This window comes from Aedes aegypti, chromosome 3 (genome assembly GCF_002204515.2).
Source record: "Aedes aegypti strain LVP_AGWG chromosome 3, AaegL5.0 Primary Assembly, whole genome shotgun sequence".
Lineage (NCBI taxonomy): Eukaryota > Metazoa > Arthropoda > Insecta > Diptera > Culicidae > Aedes > Aedes aegypti.
This window is the reverse complement of record NC_035109.1, coordinates 67296662-67320414: the sequence shown is the minus strand read 5'-3', so window position 1 is coordinate 67320414 and position 23753 is coordinate 67296662. Positions and strand designations below refer to the sequence as shown.

Genomic DNA, 23753 nt, shown 5'->3' with positions numbered 1-23753 from the left:
TTTCCAACCCGAAAAGATCCTCGACCGGTGGGATTCGAACCCACGACCCTCAGCTTGGTCTTGCTGAATAGCTGCGCGTTTACCGCTACGGCTATCTGGGCCCCATATCTAAGAGTATTCTTGGTTCTTAAAATTGTTATTGGCTTTAACTCCGAAAAAAAACGTAAAAAGTGTTTCAGAACAAATTGAAAAGAATAATAATGGAATAGAAGGAACATTTGGAGATATCCTTGTTAGAACTCTTTTTTTTATTTTGTATGGCAGATTCCCCGACTTATTATTACCTGGAGTAATGTCTAAAAAATTTCTTGACGATGTCCTGAGAAACAAAATAAGATGAAATCCAGAAGATAATCTTGAAACAATTTTGATCTGGTTTTCGAAATAATAATTGATTTTATCCTTTAAACAAACTCTTAAGAATGTAGAGGGATTTCCCAAAGGAATTCAAGAGGAAATATTCGAAGGAATCTACTGATAAATTAAATGTAGCATTAGTGAAAATCTTGGAAAAATTACTTGAGAAATATTTGAAATATTTTACGTGTTTTTCACTTGAAACATACCGGAGGCGAAACCTTAAAAAAAATCTGGAGAAGTTTCTAATGGACTTTAGTGACATTTTCAAGGAGATTTTCTGACGAATTTCTTGAAGGAATACTTCAAAAATATATTTTGGTGTGCTTGCAAAAATTGACTAAAAGCCATTGGTAACCACGTGCGTAGCTCGTTGTTTCTGAGCAAATGAAAGAATAAGTATCTAAACCAACATCACGGGCAGGTAGATATTGATCCTTTCTTCCCCATAGCGTTGTTAAATTACATGAAAATCCATTCAAATACTTAGAAACAACGAGCTACACACATGGTTACCAATGGCTTTTAGGGCGAGATCAGAAGTTATGCGAGAACTGTTTCCAGTTAATTGGTTTTTTTCTGAGAAAATTTGCTTTCATTTTCATAAAAAAAAACTTTGTTTCTACGATGCTTCTTTCTTGAGTTATGGTTTTTCAAAGAAAAGGCTCAAAATGGCAAATTTGCACATATTTTACAACATTGGCCATAACTCAAAAACGAAAAAAAAGTACATTTAAAAAATTTCAGCGATTAAAGCTTATAAAATTATCTTCTCAAAAATATTTTTTTGAAAATTTTCCACGAGTTGGAGCATAGTTTTTCCGGCTTTTCTTTACGAATTTTCTCAACGGTGGAAAATTTTGTGGAAAACTTTTTCCAGTTAATATTTTTTTTTATTTCTGGGAAAATTTACTTTCATTTTCATAAAAAAAACTTTGTTTCTATGATGCTTCGTTCTTGAGTTATGATTTTTCAAAGTAAGTAGTGTCGGGGGAAAACAAAAAATTTCCAACTGAGTTTTCCGGGAAAATAAGCGACCCTGAATTTTTATCGATTTTTTTTTATTCATATATTGATGAGCCCCGCCTGTGAAAAAAGTTTCATGAAAATCTGAGACCAAACCCGTACGGAAATAAAAAAAATCCCCCATTGTCAAACGATCGAAGCTCAAATTTTTTTGAATTTGTTTGAAATTTACATTTGCTTCCATATTACACTACTCTGGGAATAATGAAGGAATCAGACCCCAAAATTTACCGATGGCAATGGAAAAATTCAGACCCACTTCGATGGAAAGTGCGAACGTGAAGTGCTTACACCCGGTTGTGTCCTCCCTGCTATGCTATGTCCTGCTCAACAACGCATGGAAAAGTGCTGAACAAATAGAAAGACAGCCGGGCAAACCCGAGACCGGTTAGTAGTTTTTTGAAGAACTACCCTCGTCATTTCAGCGGTTTGGGAAAAAAAAATCCTGAATAAAAGCGTAGTGTACACTGGCCGGGTGGTGGGTGCAACTATGAGTTATGTTGCTTGGTTCGTCGTCGTCGTTGGCACGATGGTTGGTTGAATGATGTCAGCTCATTCCTCCGGTGTGTGACTAGTGCTTTTACCACCCAGTATGGGTGGTGCAGCTGTAAAGTGGCTTTCTCTCCAGTAGCGACGCGATATGGTAGTGAGTCGAGGTGCGTGGTTGGTTAGTTTCGCGCTCAGATGGAGATCTATGGCGTGCCCTATGCTACCAAGGCTGCTCTGCCATGTGCTGGCAATGGCTAAGACTAGTGCTTGAGTACACAAATAACGATGGAATTTCGAGTTCCGACGAATGATGGAGTGAAACATGGCACTTTGGATTACATTGTATTCCGGAAGGGGTCTACTTTTTGTGTTGGTGCTCGATGTTCGATGGATGCCTTGAATTCCGGGAACGTTGAACACTTTTTCACACGTGAGCATAAATGTTTGGTTCGCGGTGGAGACGCATGGTTGTTAGTTTCTCACAAAACCATTAAAGGCGCAAGCAGCACAGTTTGTTTTATCTCAGAACTAAAAGTATCTCTCGAAAATTATCAAAGTTGTCAATTGTTGAAAATATTACTTACAATTACAATGCAAACCAAAAAGCGCATAAGGTGAAGCCTGTTTGGAACATATTTCTATAATAGTAAAATCATTTATTTGTTGCAATATCTAAACTTAAGAGAAAAAATAAAATAAAAGAATGGACGGACGTCGAACTTTAACTTTCGAATCTTAACAATATAATTCTTATATATTGTGCTTAGCATGAATTAAAATCTAGTAACAATGGAACAGCTCAGTTCCTATCACACCCAAAATCAAATCAATCGCATTTCTCAGTCATCATAATCACCACAATCGAAACCGGCTCAATTCGCCCCAATTGGAACTCGGCAAAACCCAACCAGCCGAACTTTTCTCGAGATAATCACCCCATTCCAGGAACCACCTCATTCTGTTTTCTCCGGAACGACTTGTTAAACGATTCAACTTCCAAAACGAATAACACGACTGGGAAAACCCATTTAAAAACCCTTCCTCTGGCGGTTTTTCCCTCCTCATCGTCAACCATGGTACCAAAAGCAGCCACACGTGGGTCTTCTCTTGAACTGCTCTCGACAACTTCTGCTGTTGATCAGACTCGTGTTTGCTCCGACTTACCGACGACGACCAACAAGACGAAGATCCTAATCGAGATGGGGTCCTCCTCCTCATACCACCCGCAAGTTTCTCGATTTAGAACCCGAAAGCATCTTATCGAACTTGGAGAACACACAAGTTTGTTTGCTTTTTGTCTCCCGTATTTTCGACCTCCAACTCCATTTTCTCGGTAGAGAAAGCAGAGATTAGTCTGTATCTCCATCAAGAACACAGTATTATTAGGAGAGAGAGAGAGAGAGAGAGAGAGAGAGTGTGGTGAAATATGTCCCTGGAGAAAAATGTAAGATTCTTGATGTGTATGCAGTATGGAATCTTGGCGAACTCACCATGGGAGAAAAGCTACTTAAATAAAGATACATAATAATAATACTGAAGTTAGGAAAAAAAACACTTTAGTGGCAATATGCCTATTATTGGACTTTTATCAGGTTATTATACGCTTCTGAGTAATCATTAAACTAATTGATATATCAATGAAACCTGGTAACATAATTTCTACAAATGAAATACAGTATGGATTTTGCCAGCACAACACATTTATAATCATCTTTCATGAATTCGATAGAAGTCAAAGAGATTTGCAGTAAAATGGATCGAAAATAAAGTATAGAAAAAAACATAACTCGCGAAAAGAAGATTAAAGAATTCGGCTCATACGGTTTTCAGATGAAACGTTTTATCTCAAAAGTGCACTCCACACCACTTTCCCTAAACTGGAAGTCACTGGTAGGGGGCGGTATTTAGTTTTCCACTCAAATCGTTTTGATTGTTCTATAACATTCCGTTTCGTCCTCCACAGTTTCCGTCCTCCACAGGTTCGTTCTCAGAGTTGCACGCTCTCATGAAAGATGACAGTCGTCAGCCATTAATGCGAACCGGAACGAGAGCAGCTGATATCTACTGACGACTGGTTGACTCTCCCGTTCGGAATCTGACACGTTTCATCTCCCGACTTAAATGCCGGTCTGAGAGTTTGTCAATTCCTTTCCAGTATTACTGGATGTTACAATCTACTGATGGAGTAGAGCATGGAGTGAAGAATCATCGCCTTCGTTGTCGTTGTCTTCCACATCGTTTGAAATTGAATTAAATTGTCGTTGTCGATATCAACAACATTGCACAGAGGTATGAACCTACCAAAGAAGATCAAAAGCTTTTGAGACTAAATTTTACAGGCATTCACAGGTCTTCATCATCGATGATGACTTTGTCCATTTTTCTTTCTCCTTCCAGCATATCCAACTCCTTAATAAGGTATTAGCTGAAAAAGCATTACAACATGAAACCACGAAAGTCGCCTTATTCTCGCGAAACATTACTAAAGGACCTATGTACAAATGAGAGGCTCTCTTTGTTTGCTTTCTCTTTGATCAATAACTGAGTCACACTAACCTCTTCTGTTGCGTTTTGGTATGGAATGCTAGTCATGGAAACTGCCTTTAGATCTGTAGTGAAAAACTTCCCAATAGCTTTAGTATTCCACTGTTATAATCGAAAGAGAGCGAGAGAAGAGATAATCTTTCATTTGTACATAGGTCCTTTAGTAATGTTTCGCGAGTATTGATACTTTTATTATGCGGTGAGTTTGGAATTAAAAAAACAAAAAAAATTAAAATTTACGGAATTTTTCCATCTTTTGATAATGAAGTCTTTTCTCTCATTGTATCTTGAAGCAACTCCCACCAGTCTGTATTATTATTTTGTGCAATAAAACAAGACCGCACGGTATTTTGTGACATCGATAGACGTTGGATGGAAACAAGCAAAGAAGGAAGCCTGGTGAGCTCGTTCCATGCTAACTTTGTTAGTTTTCTTCTCAGACTTTTGCATCAACAGATATGTTGAACCCTTTCCAATACTGAATGTCTGATAATATTCATGGAAAGATTAATTTTGACTAATTTATTTATTTATTTAGTTAACATCTAGACAGATAACACTGAATCAACAATTTCACGCCACAATACTCGGTTCGTAGCCGCATCTCTCCATCCTCGGTTCTGCCCCAAACTCGCCAAATCGATACGTACTTGATCCGCCCATCTAGTTCGCTGCGCTCCACGTCTTCTTGTACCAACCGGATCCGAAGCGAACACCATCTTTGCAGGGTTGCTGTCCGGCATTCTTGCAACATGCCCTGCCCATCGCATCCTTCCAGCTTTGGCCACCTTCTGGATACTGGGTTCGCCGTAGAGTTAAGCGAGCTCGTAGTTCATCCTTCGCCGCCACACACCGTTTTCCTGCACACCGCCGAAGATCTTCCTAAGCACCCGACGTTCAAAGTGCTTGCAAGTCTCTCTCGAGCATCGTCCATGTTTCATGCCCGTAGAGGACTAACGGCCTTATGAGCGTTTTGTACATGGTACATTTGGTGCGAGTGTGAATCTTTTTTGAATGCAGCTTCTTCTGGAGGCCATAACAGGCCCGACTTCCACTGATGATGCGCCTCCGTATTTCACGAACTCGTCGACTGCCTCGAACGTATCCCCGTCTATCGTAACACTGCTATCTAGGCGAGCCCTATCGCGCTCGGCCACTCCAACTAGTATGTACTTTGTCTTGGCCGTATTCACCACCAGTCCAAATTTTGCTGCCTCGCGTTTCAGGCGGGTGTACAGGTCTGCCACCTTTTCTAATGTTCGGCCGACGATGTCCATATCATCCGCGAAGCAAACAAATTGACTGGATCTCGTAAAAATCGTACCCCGGCTGTTAAGCCCGGCTCTCCGCATAACACCTTCTAGCGCAATATTGAACAGCAGGCACGAAAGTCCATCACCTTGTCGTAGTTCCCGGCGGAATCCAAAAGAACTGGAGTGTTCGCCTGAAACCTACACACAATTTTGCACACCTTCCATCGTCACTCTTATCAGTCTCGTGAGCTTCCCGGGAAAGCTGTTCTCGTCCCGTTGTGACGTTTTCGATCGGCCGTCAACGAAGCCGGCTTGATAACTTACCACGAACTCGTTTACTACAGGTGACAAACCACTGAAGATGATCTGGGATAATACTTTGTAGGCCGCATTTAGAATGGTGATCGCTCGAAAGTTCTCACAATCTAACTTGTCACCTTTCTTGTAGATGGGGTATATTACCCCTTCCATCCACTCCTCCGGTAGCTGTTCTGTTTCTCAGATTGTGCCTATCAGCCGGTGCAGACAAATGGCCAGCCTCTCCGGGCCTATCTATCTGAGTTCAGCTCCGATACCATCTTTACCAGCAGCGTTATTGTTCTTGAGCTGGAGAATGGCATCCTTAACTTCCCTCAAAGTGGGGGTTGGTTGGTTTCCATCGCCCGCAGTACTGACGAAGGCATTTCCTCCGTTGTCCCGTCCTTCATTACCTGTGCTCTCAGCGCCATTCAGGTGTTCGTCGAAGTGCTGCTTCCACCTTTCGATCACCTCACGCTCGTCCGTCAAAATGCTCCCATCCTTATCCCTGAACATCTCGGCTCGCGACACGAAGCCGTTGCGGGAAGCGTTGAGCTTCTGATATAACTTACGCGTTTCTTGAGATCGGCACAGCTGTTCCATCTCTTCGCACTCTGTCTCCTCCATGCGGAGTTTTTTCTCCCGAAAGAGGCAGGTCTGCTGTTGTCGTTTCCGCCTATAACGATCCACGTTCTGCCGGGTCCCTTGCTGCAGCATGACCGTCCGCGCTGCATTCTTCTCCTTCAAAACCTCCTGACACTCCTCATCGAACCAATCGTTCCGTCGACTCCGTCCCACGTACCCGACGTTGCTCTCAGCTGTGTTGTTGATGGCTGCCTTCACTGTTTTCCAGCAGTCCTCAAGAGGGACTTCATCCAGCTCACCCTCTTCCGGTAATGCAGCCTCGAGGTGCTGCGCGTATGCAGCTGCGACATCCGGTTGCTTGAGCCGCTCTAGGTCATATCGGGGCGGCCGTCGGTACCGTACGTTGTTAATGACGGAGAGTTTTGGGCGCTTTGACTATTTTATCAGTGTTATTTTAAGATGCAGAAGGAATTGACGATAAACATATTTTTACGTCACAAACAGCAAGACAAAGCAAATGTTGCTCAATAATACTCCAAAACTGCATTGAAAGTCATCAAAAGGACTAATGTAAAGCTGTGAAACTAAAACAAACGTATGTATTGGAAACTCATATGAAAATCAGAGTGAAGTATTGTTGAGTAAATTAAACGTTGAGTTAGAGACATCTTACCAGGATAAAGCAAACTTTCGTCTCCGTACAAATCACATGGATGATTCTTTGAGTATCGCTAGAATGATTTCTTGAAAATTTCTTTAGGGAGTTTCTAGAAAAAAATTTCGAGAAACTTCTTAAGGTACCTCTTAAGAACATACCACCAGAAACTTTCGAAGTTGTACCCCTATAGCATTGATGACTGTAGAAAGCCATGAAATAATACTTAAGGACATTTGGTGTTTTTATTTCAATATTCGTTTAGACTTAGTACACTTTATACAAGAAGAATATCTTGGAAAGGTTTAGAATTAATCCTTTGGTGAATTTCTACATACATATTTCAGAAAATTTGAATAATGGTTCTACCTTATGAGTTTCTAGTGCAATGTTTTGAAAAATAAATGCAAAAAACTCTTCAATAATACGGCATAAAATAACTTAAAATTGCTTAAAACGGTTTAATATGGCTTAAAAAGGACTAAAACGGTTAAAAACGGAATAAAATTGCGTACAACGGCTCTAAACGGCTTTGAAAGGCCTTTAACGGCTTAAAAGTTAGAACGACATCGAACGGACTAAGATGGCTGGAAACGGCATAAAATGGCTCGAAATAGCTCAAAACGGCTACCGGAAATTCTAATGGGAAATCACATGACATGTCTGCCTCAGATTTTAATTTTCTAACTGAACAATTGAATCTAATGATTGATGCAATGTTCAAAGCCACCACTATGACTGAAGCAGTCCAAGTAGGTGTAAAATTTACAAATCAAATTGTTATTGGATTACGTTTTTCTAATGGATCCAAATAATAATTTAAATATTTTAAATTGGAATGCTCGTTCTCTGAATGGTAAAGAGGACGAGCTGTTTAATTTTCTTACGGTTAATAACGTGCATATAGCAGTTATTACCGAAACGTATTTAAAATCTGGATCTAAACTCAAAAGAGATCCTCACTTTTTTGTTTATCGTAATGATCGACTTGATGGGGCATGTGGGGGAGTTGCAATCATCATTTATAGGCGTATAAAACATCAACTGTTTTCGTCATTTGAAACTAAAGTTTTTGAAACTTTAGGTGTTTCTGTTGAAACACAGTCTGGTAAATATACTTTCATAGCTGCCTATTTGCCCTTTCAATGCTCTGGGCAGCAAGTTAATTTGCTCCAAACTGACTTGCGAAAATTGACTCGCAATAAGTCAAAATTTTTTGTCATTGGTGACTTTAATGCCAAACATCGGTCATGGAATAATTCTCAAAGTAATTCCAACGGCAGAATTTTATTTGATGAGTGCTCTTCAGGATATTTCTCAATTCAATACCCTGATAACCCTACATGTTTTTCCTCTTCTAGAAATCCATCTACGATTGACTTGGTCTTAACCGACTCTAGTCATCTTTGTAGCCAATTAGTTACTCATGCTGATTTTGATTCTGATCATGTCCCTGTTACATTTCAATTATCCCAAGAAGCGATTCTAAATCCTATCAGCTCTTCTTTCAATTATTTACGAGCCGACTGGAATATATATGAAACGTATGTTGACTCTAATCTTGATGTTAACATTTCTTTAGAAACTAAACTTGATATTGACAATGCTCTTGAAACTTTAACAAATACCATTGTTGAAGCCAGGAGCATTGCAACTCCAAAATGTGAAGTAAAATTTGAATCTGTGATTATAGACGATGATCTTAAACTCTTTATCCGTCTTAAAAACGTGATGAGAAGGCAATTTCAACGCACTCGCGATCCTGCTATGAAAATTATATGGCAGGATTTGCAGAAAGAAATCAAAAAGCGTTTTGCTCAACTAAGAAACAAAAATTTTGAAAATAAAATTTCTCAATTGGACCCTGGCTCTAAGCCCTTTTGGAAATTATCTAAAATCTTGAAAAAACCTCAGAAGCCTATACCGGCATTGAAAGAGGAAAACAAATTATTACTAATTAATTGCGAAAAAGCTCAAAAACTTGCTATACAGTTTGAAAGTGCGCACAATTTTAATTTAGGACTTACTAGTCCAATTGAAAATGAAGTTACTCAGGAGTTCGAAAATATTCTCAATCAAGAGAACGTTTTCGAAAATGCCTGGGAGACTGATTTGGAAGAAGTGAGAACTATTATTAAAAAATACAAAAATATGAAAGCTCCTGGCGATGATGGAATTTTCTACATCCTCATCAAGAAACTTCCAGAAAGTAGCTTATCATTTTTAGTTGATATATTTAACAAATGTTTTCAATTAGCATATTTTCCTGACAAATGGAAAAATGCAAAGGTTGTTCCAATTTTAAAACCAGACAAAAATCCTGCAGAAGCTTCTAGCTATCGTCCAATCAGTTTGCTTTCCTCCATCAGTAAACTTTTTGAAAAGGTTATTTTGAACAGAATGATGGCCCACATCAACGAAAATTCAATTTTTGCCAATGAACAGTTCGGATTCCGCCATTGACATTCGACCACTCTTCAACTTTTACGTGTAACAAATTTGATCCGTTCCAACAAATCTGAAGGCTATTCTACTGGTCTTGCTCTTCTAGACATAGAAAAAGCATTCGACAGTGTTTGGCATGAAGATTTGATTGTAAAATTAAAAAACTTTCATTTTCCAACATACATTGTTAGAATAATTCAAAGTTATCTGTCAAATCGTACACTTCAGGTTAATTATCAGAACTCCAGATCTAAAAGACTTCCTGTAAGAGCTGGTGTTCCTCAAGGCAGCATTTTGGGACCAATATTATACAATATTTTCACATCTGACTTACCTGAGTTACCTCAGGGATGTCAAAAATCTTTGTTTGCGGATGACACAGGCCTCTCCGCCAAAGGTCGAAGCCTGCGTGTCATCTGTAGTCGATTGCTAAAAAGTTTGGATATTTTTTCTTCATACTTGCAAAAATGGAAGATTTCTCCTAATGCTTCCAAAACTCAACTAATAATATTCCCACATAAACCACAAGCTTTTTATTTGAAACCTTCAAGTAGACATGTTGTCACGATGGGAGGGATTCCAATAAATTGGTCAGATGAAGTTAAGTATCTAGGGCTCATGCTTGATAAGAATTTAACTTTAAAAAATCACATTGAGGGCATTCAAGCCAAATGTAATAAATATGTGAAATGTCTATATCCCCTTATTAATAGAAAATCAAAACTTTGTCTTAAGAACAAGCTTTTGATATTCAAACAAATTTTCAGGCCAGGCATGTTGTATGCTGTACCAATATGGACTAGCTGTTGTAATACCAGGAAGAAAGCTCTGCAGAGAATTCAAAATAAAATTTTGAAAATGATTCTGAGGCTTCCTCCCTGGTATAGTACCAATGAGTTACATAGAATATCCAATGTTGAAACATTGGAACAAATGTCAAATAAAATAATAAATAATTTCAGGCAAAAATCGTTACAATCTTCTATTGCCACGATTAATGCGTTATATGTTTAGGTTAAGTATATTCAAAGCGTTTTTTTTTCTCTTATAAGCAGGTGAAATCAACTCACCTGTAAAAAATCTGAACTGCTACGGCAAATGAAATGTTATATGTTGTTAACAAAATGTTAATTAAATCTTAAATTTGTTTTACCAAATTAGGATGATAGTGTTGTCTAATAACACAGAACACCTAGATATAAGAAATGAATGTAATGTTTGGAATGATACTAATAAAGAAAATTAAAAAAAAATATTAAAAAAAAATAAAAAAAAGCTCAAAACGGCTAAGAATGTATTAAAGCGACTTAAAATAGTTATTTTGAACCCATAACTACTTAAAATAGCTAAACATTGCTTAAAACGGCTTGAAATGGCATAAAATGGCTTAAAAGGCCTAATACATGATATGGTGTAAAACGGTTTTAAACTTTTTGGAAATGGCTTAAGGTGGCTTATAAACGAACAAAAAAGCTTAAACGACTGCAAACTGAAAATGATTTGAAACGGTATAAAACGACTTAGAACAGCCTAAAATAACTTAAAACTTAAACTCAAAACGGCATAAAATAGATTAAAACGGCTTAAAACAGCTAAAACTGGCTTAAAAAAGGTATGAAAAGCTGATAATGAAATAGTTTAAAATAACTTGAAACGGCTTAGAATGGTTAAAAAAAACTAAAACGGCATGAAATCTCGAAAACTTATTCAAACAGTCTCAAGTCAGGAAAGTAAACAGACTTACTTTATAGATCCATCGTGTTTCGCAGACGAAATTCTACACGTTCCGCTCTAAACCAACTCGATTTTTCACTTTTAGAACGGAGAGACAAAGTGACTTAACCACGAATCAAAACAAAACGCTACTTCTCGAGCAGAAGAAAATAACTAGTGAATACCAAACTGAGGTATTCCATACCAGATAATTTCCAATACCTACAACCTGACTGAGGTATGAATGAGCCCTGCATAAGAGGTAAAATACCTCAAATAATATCTTAAGTATAATCTACGAACACCAAACCGATAACTAGATCAGGTATTGAAATTCCTCAATAATAAATACTTGATGGATTTTCATATAAAAGTGATTTTTTTCAATAGTAGTTCAATACCTCCAGCAGACCTCAATAGCTGTCTAATACCTAAATAAAGTATTTATTATTATTTTAAAGATTTTTTTTAAATAACCATAATAATAAAGATGTGGTTCATTTTAAAACAGTTTTGATTCTTCTTAACTAATTTTCTCAAACCGGTATGAAAGTTACTTACGTCAATTTGAGAAAGTATTCGAGTAATGGCTAAAAACGGCTTGAAATGGATTAAAACGGTTAAAAAAGACATAAAAAAGCTCAAACCGATTTCAAACGGATTAAAAGGGCTTGAAACGGCTTAAAACGGCTTGAAATAGCTCAAAACGAATTAAAACGTTTTTAAAAGAATCAAAATGGCTTAAACAGCTGAAGATGGCTTAAAAAGGTATAAAAAGGCTTGGAATGTTACGGCATAAATCGGCTTAAAATGGTTTCAAACGGTATGAAGTGGCTTTAAACGGCTAAAAACGGTTTAAAATGGCTCCAAACTACTGAAAATAGTTTTAAATGGCTTAAAACGGTTAAAACTGGTTCTAAATTGCTTAAAATAGCTATAAACATTTGAAACGAGCCATGGATGTGTGATCCGAAGGAATCTTTGTGGAAAACTTGATTATATTACTCAAGACACCTCCATACAAAAATGTAACGGGAAAACATGTAAAACAAAGATGATCCCAACTGGAGTTTCTGGGAGGAATTCTTAGATAGATTAACGGAATAGATTCTTTTTGGTTTCCAAAAGAAAAACTATCGGCAGTCAATTGAGGAAATTACCGACAGAATCTTCCAAGGAGTTCCAAGCCATGACTCATGGAAAACTGAAAAAGGGGTTTCTTGGAGATTTACAAGTAAAACACTTCATATATTTATCTTAGGGAATTATTCTAAAAGTTGTGAGAAACTCAAATTCTCATAATGTACTCTTGAAATTTCTCAAGCGTGAGTTAGCAGTCGAAAGGCCATGGATTAGTTGGCTCATCTGTTCAACTGATTGTCTCGTATTTTCACTATTTTTTCACACAAATCAATGCTTGCTTGTTAGTCTGGTATGATTATAGTAATCATTGCTTGAATAAAAAACAATGATCGGTGTTCTCGAGCTTTATCTGACTGAATCATTATTGACGGCTTGAGTGTGATTGAGTGATTTGGCATGAAAAACTCAACCATGAGATATGCAAACAAGTTGTTTGTTCTCGCTAGAGTGCTCATTGATTGAGATTTGAGTGTGAGTCTGTCCTGGGGACGTACACAAATTACGTAACGCTGGTAGGAGGGTGGGGATGGTAGGCTCAAGCGTTACGACTCATACACAATTTTGTTAATTTCCATACAAAAAGCGTTGCTGAAGGGGGGGAAGGAGCTGGTCTCAAACATTTCCAATATTAGCGTTACGTAATAACTGAATGCTGCCTAAAGCATGTTGTTATAAATACGAGTTGAATAGTGCATACATTTGTTTTTTACATGCAAAAATATTTTTATTATTATTATCATTTTAAAATGGTTGCTTAAACCAAGACTTAGACTTAGGTTTTTACAAATGAATATTATCAGTTTCAGCTTTTGTATTGATGTTAAACCGAAAAAACTTGAAAAATTCGGTATATTTCGTTAAAAAAAAAAATCATGTTTTTGGGCAGTGTTTGATGGATAACTAAGACACAACAATTTAAAAAAAAGCATGTACAAATATTTGGAATCGGTTGAGTTTCCATGAAGTTATGATCAAACCAAGTTTATTTTTTTTTAGTAAAATAAGGAAGAAATAGTGGAGAATAATGGTGCCAAAAATTTTGAAATTGTTTAGAAAATTATAAAGATGTGTAAATAGGATAACTTGAAAATACTCGTTCAAATCGCTTGCGTCACCTCTAAATCCTAATATTTGATTCTACCTCATTACCCCGAATTCCATTTCCCCGAATGCCATCACCCTGACTTCCATTACCCCGTATGTTTTATTACCCCGAATTCCACCCGAATGCTATTTCCCTGAAATTACAATTAGCTTGACATGATGATACTGATGTCATTTCCCCATGATTTCGGGGTAATGTCATGCGGGGTGATGGATCGTTCGGGGTAATGGCGTTCGGGTTTACGACATTCGGGGTAATGAGGTAGAATCCTAATATTTATTTTTGCTCAAACTATAATGTTTTTTCTTTGTATGTGATTTGAATCCAGAATACCACACAAATTTTCGGTTACAAGAACTTTCGATAAATAAGGCGCACCCTAGGGTAATATTTACTCAGTATGTACATTGTGCTCTATTATACAAAAAACCTGCTTCAACTGAAAAATTTCTACAGGAAATTTGTGAGATAGTCCTGTGGTTTTATAGGAATCACATTCTTGGAAGAATTCCTAGAGACGTTCTTTGATATACCTGTTTACTAAGAACACTTTAACAGTAATATCTCGGAAAATTCTTAGGAGAATCCATCGGAAAATTTATATTGCTCCTTCTTCGGGAATCCCTTGAGTAATATCATGAGCAGGCATTGCACAATTCGTTCTCATTTATTTAGAAGCGCGATAAAGCAAGCGAAGAAAAACATCGCGTCTTTATCGGTTTATGATCGGCAATGTAACGCAAGTTGTCACAAGCTTTATAAATAGCAGCAGCGAACAATAGCCCCAAAGAAAGTGTGACGATTTTATCGCTTATTTCTCATTGGAGGCAGGAGTTTTATTTAACTGACATGATAAACATCTCCCGAAAATCACATAACAATCGTGCTCCCCAGGCAGTTATGGAAAGTGGTGAACACGTCTGCTCAACAGAAAAAAAAAACGAAACAGAATGCTCACGAGCATTAGAGTGCTGATTTACTCGCATCTGTCGTGCTCGAGAGTAAACGAAACTAAAATGATTCGTGAACATCTTCGGAGCAATTCAGATTAAATTGCGCTTTTGGGAAAACAGCTTTTTCCCCTTCGAGATTTAAAGGTTTTTTTACCACAAACTGGAAGTTTACTGTCGATTTGATGGATAAACAATTGATTTGTCTATCAAGACCATGATAAACCTCGCCTTGTTCGGTTGCTCGCGTGTAAATGTTCGCGAACTTTTTGCTATCTCTTTTGGTACGTTATCAAATGGGTGTGAACTCACTCACGTCAAGCCTGCTCGCGAGTCGGTCATGTTTGTTTTACGTTGGTTTACGCTCGTGAGGTGGTTCGTGATGCAAACATTTCCACCACTGTTCCCAGATTTAGAGTTTGTTCAGATCTTGCACTATCAAATCAGAGCAGTAGGAGAAAATGCTTACCAGAATTTCATGATGTGTTGCGGATCATGATTGTTACAGAGAGCAATAGGTGAGAGATATTCTCCATTTTTCAGAATACAACCTCTAATCATGAGATTTTTCCTTGAAAATGTTCTGACATTTCAAGAAATCACAAGAAAGAAGGTTTGAAAAAATCTTGAAATTAATCATTTAAGAAACTCAGAGTATCCAAAAAAACCCTTAGTATTCCCTGAAAACTTTTAGGAATCCATAAAGAAGTTTATGCAGAAAATACAGAGATATAATTCTAAGAAATTGTTTTTTTTTTCTATCTTTATAAACGAGATTTTTAGCCCTGGGATAGTTCATCTCGGGACAAACGGCTTTACTTCCCTTCCGAAGGAAGTCGTCACTATAACTATTATGTCATTAGTGACTATCTCGGGGATGGGATTTGATCCCAGGTCCTCGGCGTGAGAGGCGATTGTTCTAATCACTACACCAGGTCCGTCCCCCATCGAAGAAATTATTGAAGATATCTTTTGAGGAATTTCTTGAGGAACTCTTGAGCTTCTGATGAAACAAAAACTAGAAATCCCTGAAAAGATTGCTAAAGAAACTTCTAATCGAATTTTTAAATTGGTAGGGTAAACCCTGAATAATCTCTGTGAATTCGTGAGAAAGCTCTTGATGAATATTAAAATAAATTGACGATGCAATTTATTTCCTTTTTAGTCCAAGAAGAGGTCAAAAATTTATTTAGCAGTCCGCAGTAAGCAGTCCCTCTGTTCTAATGTGGATGGAGAACATACTTTGTCAAACAAATTTATAATATATTTGAATCATTCTCTTCATGTTCCACTGCACTATGATCATGAAAGCAGATTAACGAGGAAACATACATTTAGAGTTTTAGACATAGCTTTGGAGTTGCTTAGTGTTGCTTAAACTAAGGGTGGTACACAGTTTCATAGAAATAAATGAGTCGATTACGATGGTGCTGATTATTATGAACAATGCAGTAAGATTTTATTTCCAAAACTAAGCCGGAATTTTTTTTAAAACATCTGTATTTTTGGAGGAAATTCATATCCTAGATTCCAAATGGTCTAGCTCTTTAATATTGTTTCCCAGTTTACGACAATCAGGAAATGCAAAATGATCGTACCACATTTCTTTTTTTGGCATTCAGTGTCAATGAATCGACCAATCGACCTACAACCAAGAAAAACGAAAAAGTCTGATTGTCCTCAGTCATGATATTGACCGCTAGGAATTAATGGAGGTCCATTATTGTGTTGGCGACAGAAGAGTCGCCTAATAAAATTAAGCAATTGAGAAGAATGAGCCGTTATAACTGTTTCGGCATTATGGGACGTGCACTTTCCACAGCTTCACAATCCTCATTTCCAACTTCCTTACACCATCTGTATTGCAAAGTGTGAAGAGTGAGAGTGGGTAACTAGCTTTCCTGCCAGCCAAAGGAATGAAACCGAACTGGCAATCAACACGCTGCCTCTGACTGAGTTGAATGCTTCCGTTTCCGATTGATGGTGTGAGAAGGAGAGATATCATTCTTTTCGGAACTCAGACAGTCTGATACAGCCTGGGGATGGTTTGGGGATTGAAGCAATTACAAACTTGGACTTACCATGACATAATGTCGCTGCATTTCGGTTTTCTCGCTGGCGAGCTTATCACATTCTAGCTTCAATCTGCGGAAGAGAAAAACAAGAGAGCAAACGAGTGAGTTAGTGAGTGAAACAGTGAGTAAATAAATGAGTGAGCGAGAGTAGGCAAACCGCCTCGGCATGAGTGGAAGCAGAAAATGGGGCGAATTAATTAAGATTTATGTGCTTGTTTTCGAGAAGGGCTGTTGCAAACTTTGGCAGGAATGATTTGAAATTTAATTTGTTGGACGGTTTATTTGAGATCCGGGGGGTAGGGAGAAAATGGGAGAGAGCGAGTTTCGGAATTAAATGAACAATTTTGCCGAAGGGACTCGGGGATTTAAAAGTCTGTTGAGTAGAGTGAGGGGATAGAATGGTGCTTCGGGCGCTTCAATTATTAATTATGTCTTGTAATTAAAACAAATCTGCACGATTAGGGTGGGTCGTTGGTTGGTGGTGTATTGAGAAATGTTAAAGAAAGGGGGTGCTGAGGGGGAGCTGTTCTTGAGTTTGGGTAAATATCTGGAGGATATTTATGAGCTCACAGGGGATTGACCTGAAAGGAAGTTAGTTCAGATACTGTGCATAGACTCAGCCGTGAAGTTAGCATATGGTATCTGGAGTTAGGAATATTAGTGATGATGTTGTAGTTACCACACTATATTGATTGAAGATCATTGGCGAAGGAACATAGAGGAGCAGGAAGCAATACCCAGGATTTCCAGGAAATAATCATGAAGGCACACGTGAACGTTTATGTATACTCATGAGTTCCGGTGAATATTTGAATTTCATATTCAATTTATAGTTACATATATTTGTAGTAATTAATTGACACCACTCTACAGTTTATTCAACCCACTTCTTAATTTAATCCAATAAAATCTCAAATCCAGCACACCGCACTCCCCAAGTACAAATAGCACCGCAAAAAGCAAAAGAGCAAATTCAATAAATTACTTATTTCTTTATCGCTTCATTGAGTTCAGAACGAGCCAACTGCTACCTACTGCTGCAGCACACAGGAGCTATTGTACTTCCGGACCATCAGCTCCGAACGTCGTCGTACCCGGTTCCAATCAATTCCCTTTTACCAACTCCAACCACCCTACCAAGGATCGTTCAACACATTAAAGCACCCCACCGCAAACATCGAGTCTGTATCAATTTTTGCTCACTCTACGTGACTTGTCCATACCTGGCCCTACCCGACTAGGAAATAATAATAGAATTGTAACAGATTTTTTAATGCACTAAGCACTTTTTTCTAACAAAATATGTTATAATTTTGGTTAGTTAGTAGTTTGAATAACAAAAAATATAACAAATTTTCATTTACATTGATTAATGTTGAAACAAAACATGTTATAATTTACACAAAAATATAACAAACTATGCTTCACACAAAATGAAACAAAATTTGTTCTTTGTAACATATTTATTATCATGCTATAATCACAATTCAATTTTGTTGTAATCCATTGGTCGAGTTTGTTTCTCCTTCACTCCATCGTTGTCCTCGGAGTAGTCGCGAACCTGCAACAGGACATGACAAACAAGACAAACAGGAAACTCCCACACCCTTACGGTCCCACCGCTCGTATCATCATCCTGAGTCCAACGTCGTCCAATCCGGACCGGAGGTGCACTAACTTGGCAGGAATTGTTTTCCGATCTTCCCACCTCCGACCTCCCTCTCCTCTGCGGACACATCCGGGTTTATATAAAACTGTGCAACCCGTTCCGTCTATTTACGGTTCAAATCGATCCTCGTATCCTTTCCTTTCTTCCCGCACACATATTGCCTTCACCAATTTGCACGAGGCACAGAAGAGTTAGTAGAGCGAATTCGTGGCCATTATTTCACAATTTCACAAATTGTGATTTTTGATACTGTTGTAGTGAAAGGTGGGGCAAAAGCTGACCCTTGGTTGAATAATCGATATTTACAGAAAAGCAGAATAACAGTTGAACAGAAATAAATACCACACAGTGAACTTTCAACACATTGGCTAAAATTTTGTTGACCAAACCTGTATTAACGAACTTTTGCCCCACCGGTGTGGCCATAACTTCCAAATTACAAAGTGCCATTACTTTTACAAATCTCAATCGATTTCTGTAATATTTAGAGTAACAGTCTATTACTTCAATAGCATTCGAAACACCAGTTATAACACAATAACAATTGTTAAGTTTTGAATAGAGCTAGAAATCATGAAAAGAAGTTTAAGTCCAACTCGAACTTTTGCCCCACTTTACTTTATATAATAAAAGGAGGACAACTTCAAAATAGACTCTATTTTTTTTAAATTGCGACCAAAATTGCAGTTCAGCTACACAAAATCACTTGGTGTTAGGACAGGAAACGAAAGGCTTCACAGTGATTTCTGTAGCACATGGCAACCGGTCCCCTTCGAATATCTGAGCTACCGTTCCTCGTACCCACTCGCTGCGCTTACCGTCGTCTGCAACCAGGACAAGGTCGCCGACTTGCAAGGGTCTTGTTTCGTCAAACCATATTGGTTGTCCTCGGATGACTGGTTGGCATTGGATTCCTCTCCAAGTATCGGGTAGATGTTATTGGGATTCACCTACGCTCTGTTTCGCTCCACTATACGTTCCCAGAAGAAAGTGATTTGGTGTCAAAGCTTCTGACTCCTCGGAGGCAAATATGTCAGAGGTTGTCGATAGTTTCGTTATTTCTATGGCGATAACGACGATGAGAACCTTCTATTGAGAGGGTAATAACTAGATGCTTCGATGGCAGAACTATCGAATACCTGCCTTCGTAGGCCGCGGCTATTATGCGGCTTTGCTGCCGAAACAATCCGGCTTCATCTAACATTGGCATCAACTTGAAAAGGTTGCTTTTCCGATCAATGGGGTTTTCTGCATATCTGCTCGAGGGTGACTACTTCATCAGGAGAACTTTCTCACTGTACAAGTTTCCAAAATGTGCACTCTGCGCTTACAACTGAGATTGTGCTAGAGATCCACGTAGCTTTCAGAACAGAAGGCGGCATTGAAGAGGAAACGTAAAACATAGGCTATAGTGTGCAGCAATCTGTTCCACGATAAAAAAAAAAGTTCAAAGTACAGTGTCGAATCAATCGTAAAATGGAAGAATACTGAAGGTCTGATGTCTTCAGCTGTTGACCCAATTGCGTCGTCTTTTCTAGGCCAAGCTTCCTCGGGATGTCGCAGGAACTCTGGTCCGTTAGACCATTGACTATCCCAGCTAAAGTATGGTCCACGATACCACTTTGTGACTTTATTCGCGGGGTTTAGCTTGGATGGAACCCACCACCCTCCAGTATCTCTCCTACTCGGTCAGCTACGAATGGTTTGTAATGTCGCGAATCTGACCTTATCCATGATCTCGCTGTTGTAATCTCTGTCCACAGGAACCTCTTGGAAAATGCGATAGGCTGGTTATCTTGTACAAACTTGAGAAGACGAGCACCAAGCACACAGCCTAATTTCGGAATAGACATAGGCTTAAGTGCAGCCAACTTTGGTTTTGACATAGATTAGAGCACATTGGAAGGCTCCATCTCCGGCAGCCTTCCGGATATACACTGCACATGAGCCAGAAATTTCGCTGACGTCAACAAAAACGTGAAGTCAAGCACCATTGTGGATGCTACGAACTCGACTTTTTTTGTCCAGCGAATCCAGTGATCAATGACTTCCTCACTTACTGCTTCACCTCACTTCCTATCGGTTCGCCACATGTCCTGTATAAGCACCTTCCCGTGGATACGACAGGAGCCCCAGGGGTTCGAACAATGACATAACGCACCGCAGTACTTGTCGTTTCATTGCGCGGGTACCGTTACCTAGAAGTTGTCTGACTTCTTCACACATGCAGGTCTGAAGTCTGAAGACCATAGCATTCCGAGTACTTGACCCAAATGTTCACTAGATTCCAGGTAAAGATTTATGCTGTCTTCCTTCGCTGATTCACCAAATGTTGCCGTGACACATTCGCTTTTCGACCTCCAGTTTAGTAGATGAAATCCACCGTAATGATGGACCAAACGTACTGATACTGATACTTTCTTTGTCTCACTTTCACTGCCAAAACTGCCCAGATAGTCATCTACATAGTGGCTCTTTAGTATCCCTTCGACGGCCCTCAGATATTGCTGTAGGTGTTCCATGGCATTCATTTTTTGCACACACTGTGACGATGCCGGCGAGCAAACGCATTAGGTCCCTCAGATTTTCCACTCTACAAAAAGCGCAGGGTGTTCTGTTGTTTGGTCGAATTCCGACTTGATGAAACATTTGCTTTGTACCCGCACTGACGACAACGGAATATAGCCGGAAGCGAAACAGTACAGCCGGCAACAATGTAAGCTGGTCCGGCCCTTCAAGCAAGACGCTATTCAACGAAACTCCAGAAACCTTCCCTGCTGCATCGTACCTTTCCGGGATTGTTTGGATTCATCACTGCTCCTAAGGGTAAGAACCATGTCCTTCTGAGGTCCGCGATATGCAGGTCAGCACAAGTTGCACGATGAGCGTCTTAACACAAAAAAAATACTTTTAAGCATAGACAGTATTATGAACATTGCTAATTTGTATTGTACACATAAAAATTGAATTCTGTGGCAAATTAGGTGAATAAATTCCGCTGGGAAGCTGGGAAACTTGCATGCAAGTTGGCAAATATAGTCAATTTTTGCGTTTTTAACAGCCAATATCTCAAAAACTAGACGTGCTATAATATTTTTGAAAACGGCGATGGATTCAGCGTAAAAAGCGGTATTTTGATTCTTGAGACAAAAACATGTTCCGCAGTGTAAGCGAACTTCTTTGCGACTTCAGCTAACTCGAAAGATTGAGTCGGTAGATTCAAGTTTCACACAGTATGAGCGTTTACTAAATTATTAGGACGCGACGGCGAAGTATTCACTGAAGCCTTGAGGCGCGAATGGAATACTCTGGACCCAAACGGTGAAGAGCTAGTTGCTGTGATATCACGAGCGTGTGATGCTTCCATGCCAAGAAAAGCCCCTCCTAGAGAGAACAGGCCGCCGGCGTACAAGTGGTGCGAATCAATTGCAAATCTTCGAGCAGTCTGCCTTCGGGCCAGACGAAGAATGCAACGCGCACGCACAGAAGCACAAAGAGAAGAACGTGGTGCAGCATTCAGAGAGGCAAAGTTGGCTCTCAAAAAGGAAATCAAGAGTCGAAAACGGACATGCTTTGATAGTCTATGCGAGAGTGCCAATTTGAGTTCATGGGGTGACGCCTACAGAGTGGTAATGGCTAAGACCAAAGGTGCCATAGCGCCCCAAGAGAAGTCGCCCGAATTGCTGCGATCGATAATCGATGTACTCTTTCCGCACCATCCCATAAGCCCATGGCCCCCAGCGTCGTTTGCGGGAGATGATGGAGAAGAAGTGGCGGGAGTGACGAACGAAGAGTTGGCAGAAGTCGTGAAATCATTCGCGTCAAACAAGGCACCGGAACCCGATGGTATCCCTTAAAAGGGGCAATGAACGCGGATCCGGACATGTTCTGAACCACGATGCAACGCTGCATAGATCAAGGAATCTTCCCGGATATATGGAAGCGACAGAAATTGGTGCTACAACCAAAGGCGGGGAAACCACCAGGTGACCCGTCGGCGTATAGACCTATCTGTCTACTAGATACGACGGGCATGTCATTGGAGAGGTTGATTCTCAACAGGCTAGTACCGTATACGGAGAGTGCGGACGGCCTGTCCAACGCTATCCAGTCGGTCGTTCAGACAACTGATGTGGCAATCGAGCATAAAAGGAGCGGCATCTGTTACTGCGCGGTTGTCACTCCGGATGTGAAGAATGCGTTCAACAGGGCAAGGTGGGAAGCAATAGCACACGCGCTTCACCGCCACAAGGTACCGGTGCAGTTGTGTAAGCTTCTTTTTTTTTTTTTTAATGGTTTATTTTGTCATGTATTTTTGAAAGGTTTACAATTTTTCAAGTATTTCAAACTTCAGTGTCTAGATGAAATTCTAACGCATCGATGTCGATAACATTATCGTTGTTGTTAACAAATATTACATATTGAATAAACGTTTTTAGAAGTTTACATTTTGCTTGTCGTCTTATGCCTTGCAATACAGGCTGAAGTAGATTTGTGAAAGAGAAAACTTTATTAGGTACAATGAGTTGCAACTTATGCTGTAACACCGCCCACGCTGTCGAGACTCGAACACAGCTTGAGAATCTATGCTCCAGGTCTTCCCTTGATGCGTTGCAGTTCTGGCACGATGGTGTGTCGATTCGTTGCATCCTAAACAGCAGATCTTGATGCATGAGTTTCTTGTTCACCAGAAGAAACCACATACTCCTCTCATAAGAGCTTAGTCGACGATCCGATATATTCCTCCACACTGCTTTCCAGTTGCAATTCGGGTCTTCTTGTACCACTTTTGGCCGGTCGGATTTCGACACAAAGTATTGATTGAGGGATACTGCTGACATGTTATCGTGCACCGGTGGCGGAAGGTATGCTAACTCCTGGCAGATAAGTTTCACACAAGGACAATTTGTCGGCAGAGCTTGAAGATTTGGTGGATTTTCACGGCTGTATAATGTTGAAAAGTACTGTAGATCTTGACTTTCTCGCAAGTGTCTATTAATCAGTAACGATTTACACTTGAATACGGGTAACTGAAGTTTTAATCCTCCCTCTTCAGTGGGAAGTGATAACTGATGTATTGGTACTCTCGTGCTATACCCACTCCAGATGAAGCTTCCCATTAGTGAAGTCATTTTTGCAATGTGTACGTTGTTTGGAGTCACTATTAGTGACGTGCGATGATTCCATAGTTGATGTGCAAAATGGGAAACGAGAGAGTCCCAATTTAACTTGGACATGAGACGAACAGAGTTTGCGTAGACTATACCTAAAATCTTCACTTTGTTGTCTGTGTTCAGCCAATCAACGAGTATACGATTCCTTGGAGATATCTGGCCGATGTCAACTGAGAACGTTTTTTGCAGATTTAACATTGCTCCTGCTCGTCGTTCAAAGAGATTGAAGGCGTTTCTCATACTTTCGATTTTTTGTGGACATGAAGTGACGAC

The 23753-nt window shown here is 39.3% G+C and overlaps 1 protein-coding gene across 13 annotated transcripts in view; it reads right to left on the bottom strand.

The window, feature by feature from the left end:
• LOC5573338 (protein groucho) overlaps positions 1–23753 on the bottom strand; it is a 664800-nt gene that overhangs the window by 246778 nt on the left and 394269 nt on the right. For all 13 annotated transcript variants that reach the window (XM_021849485.1, XM_021849489.1, XM_021849496.1 and 10 more), the window contains exon 4: positions 16644–16707. In XM_021849485.1, the coding sequence (XP_021705177.1) occupies positions 16644–16707 (64 nt within the window). The remainder of the gene's footprint in view (positions 1–16643; positions 16708–23753) is intronic.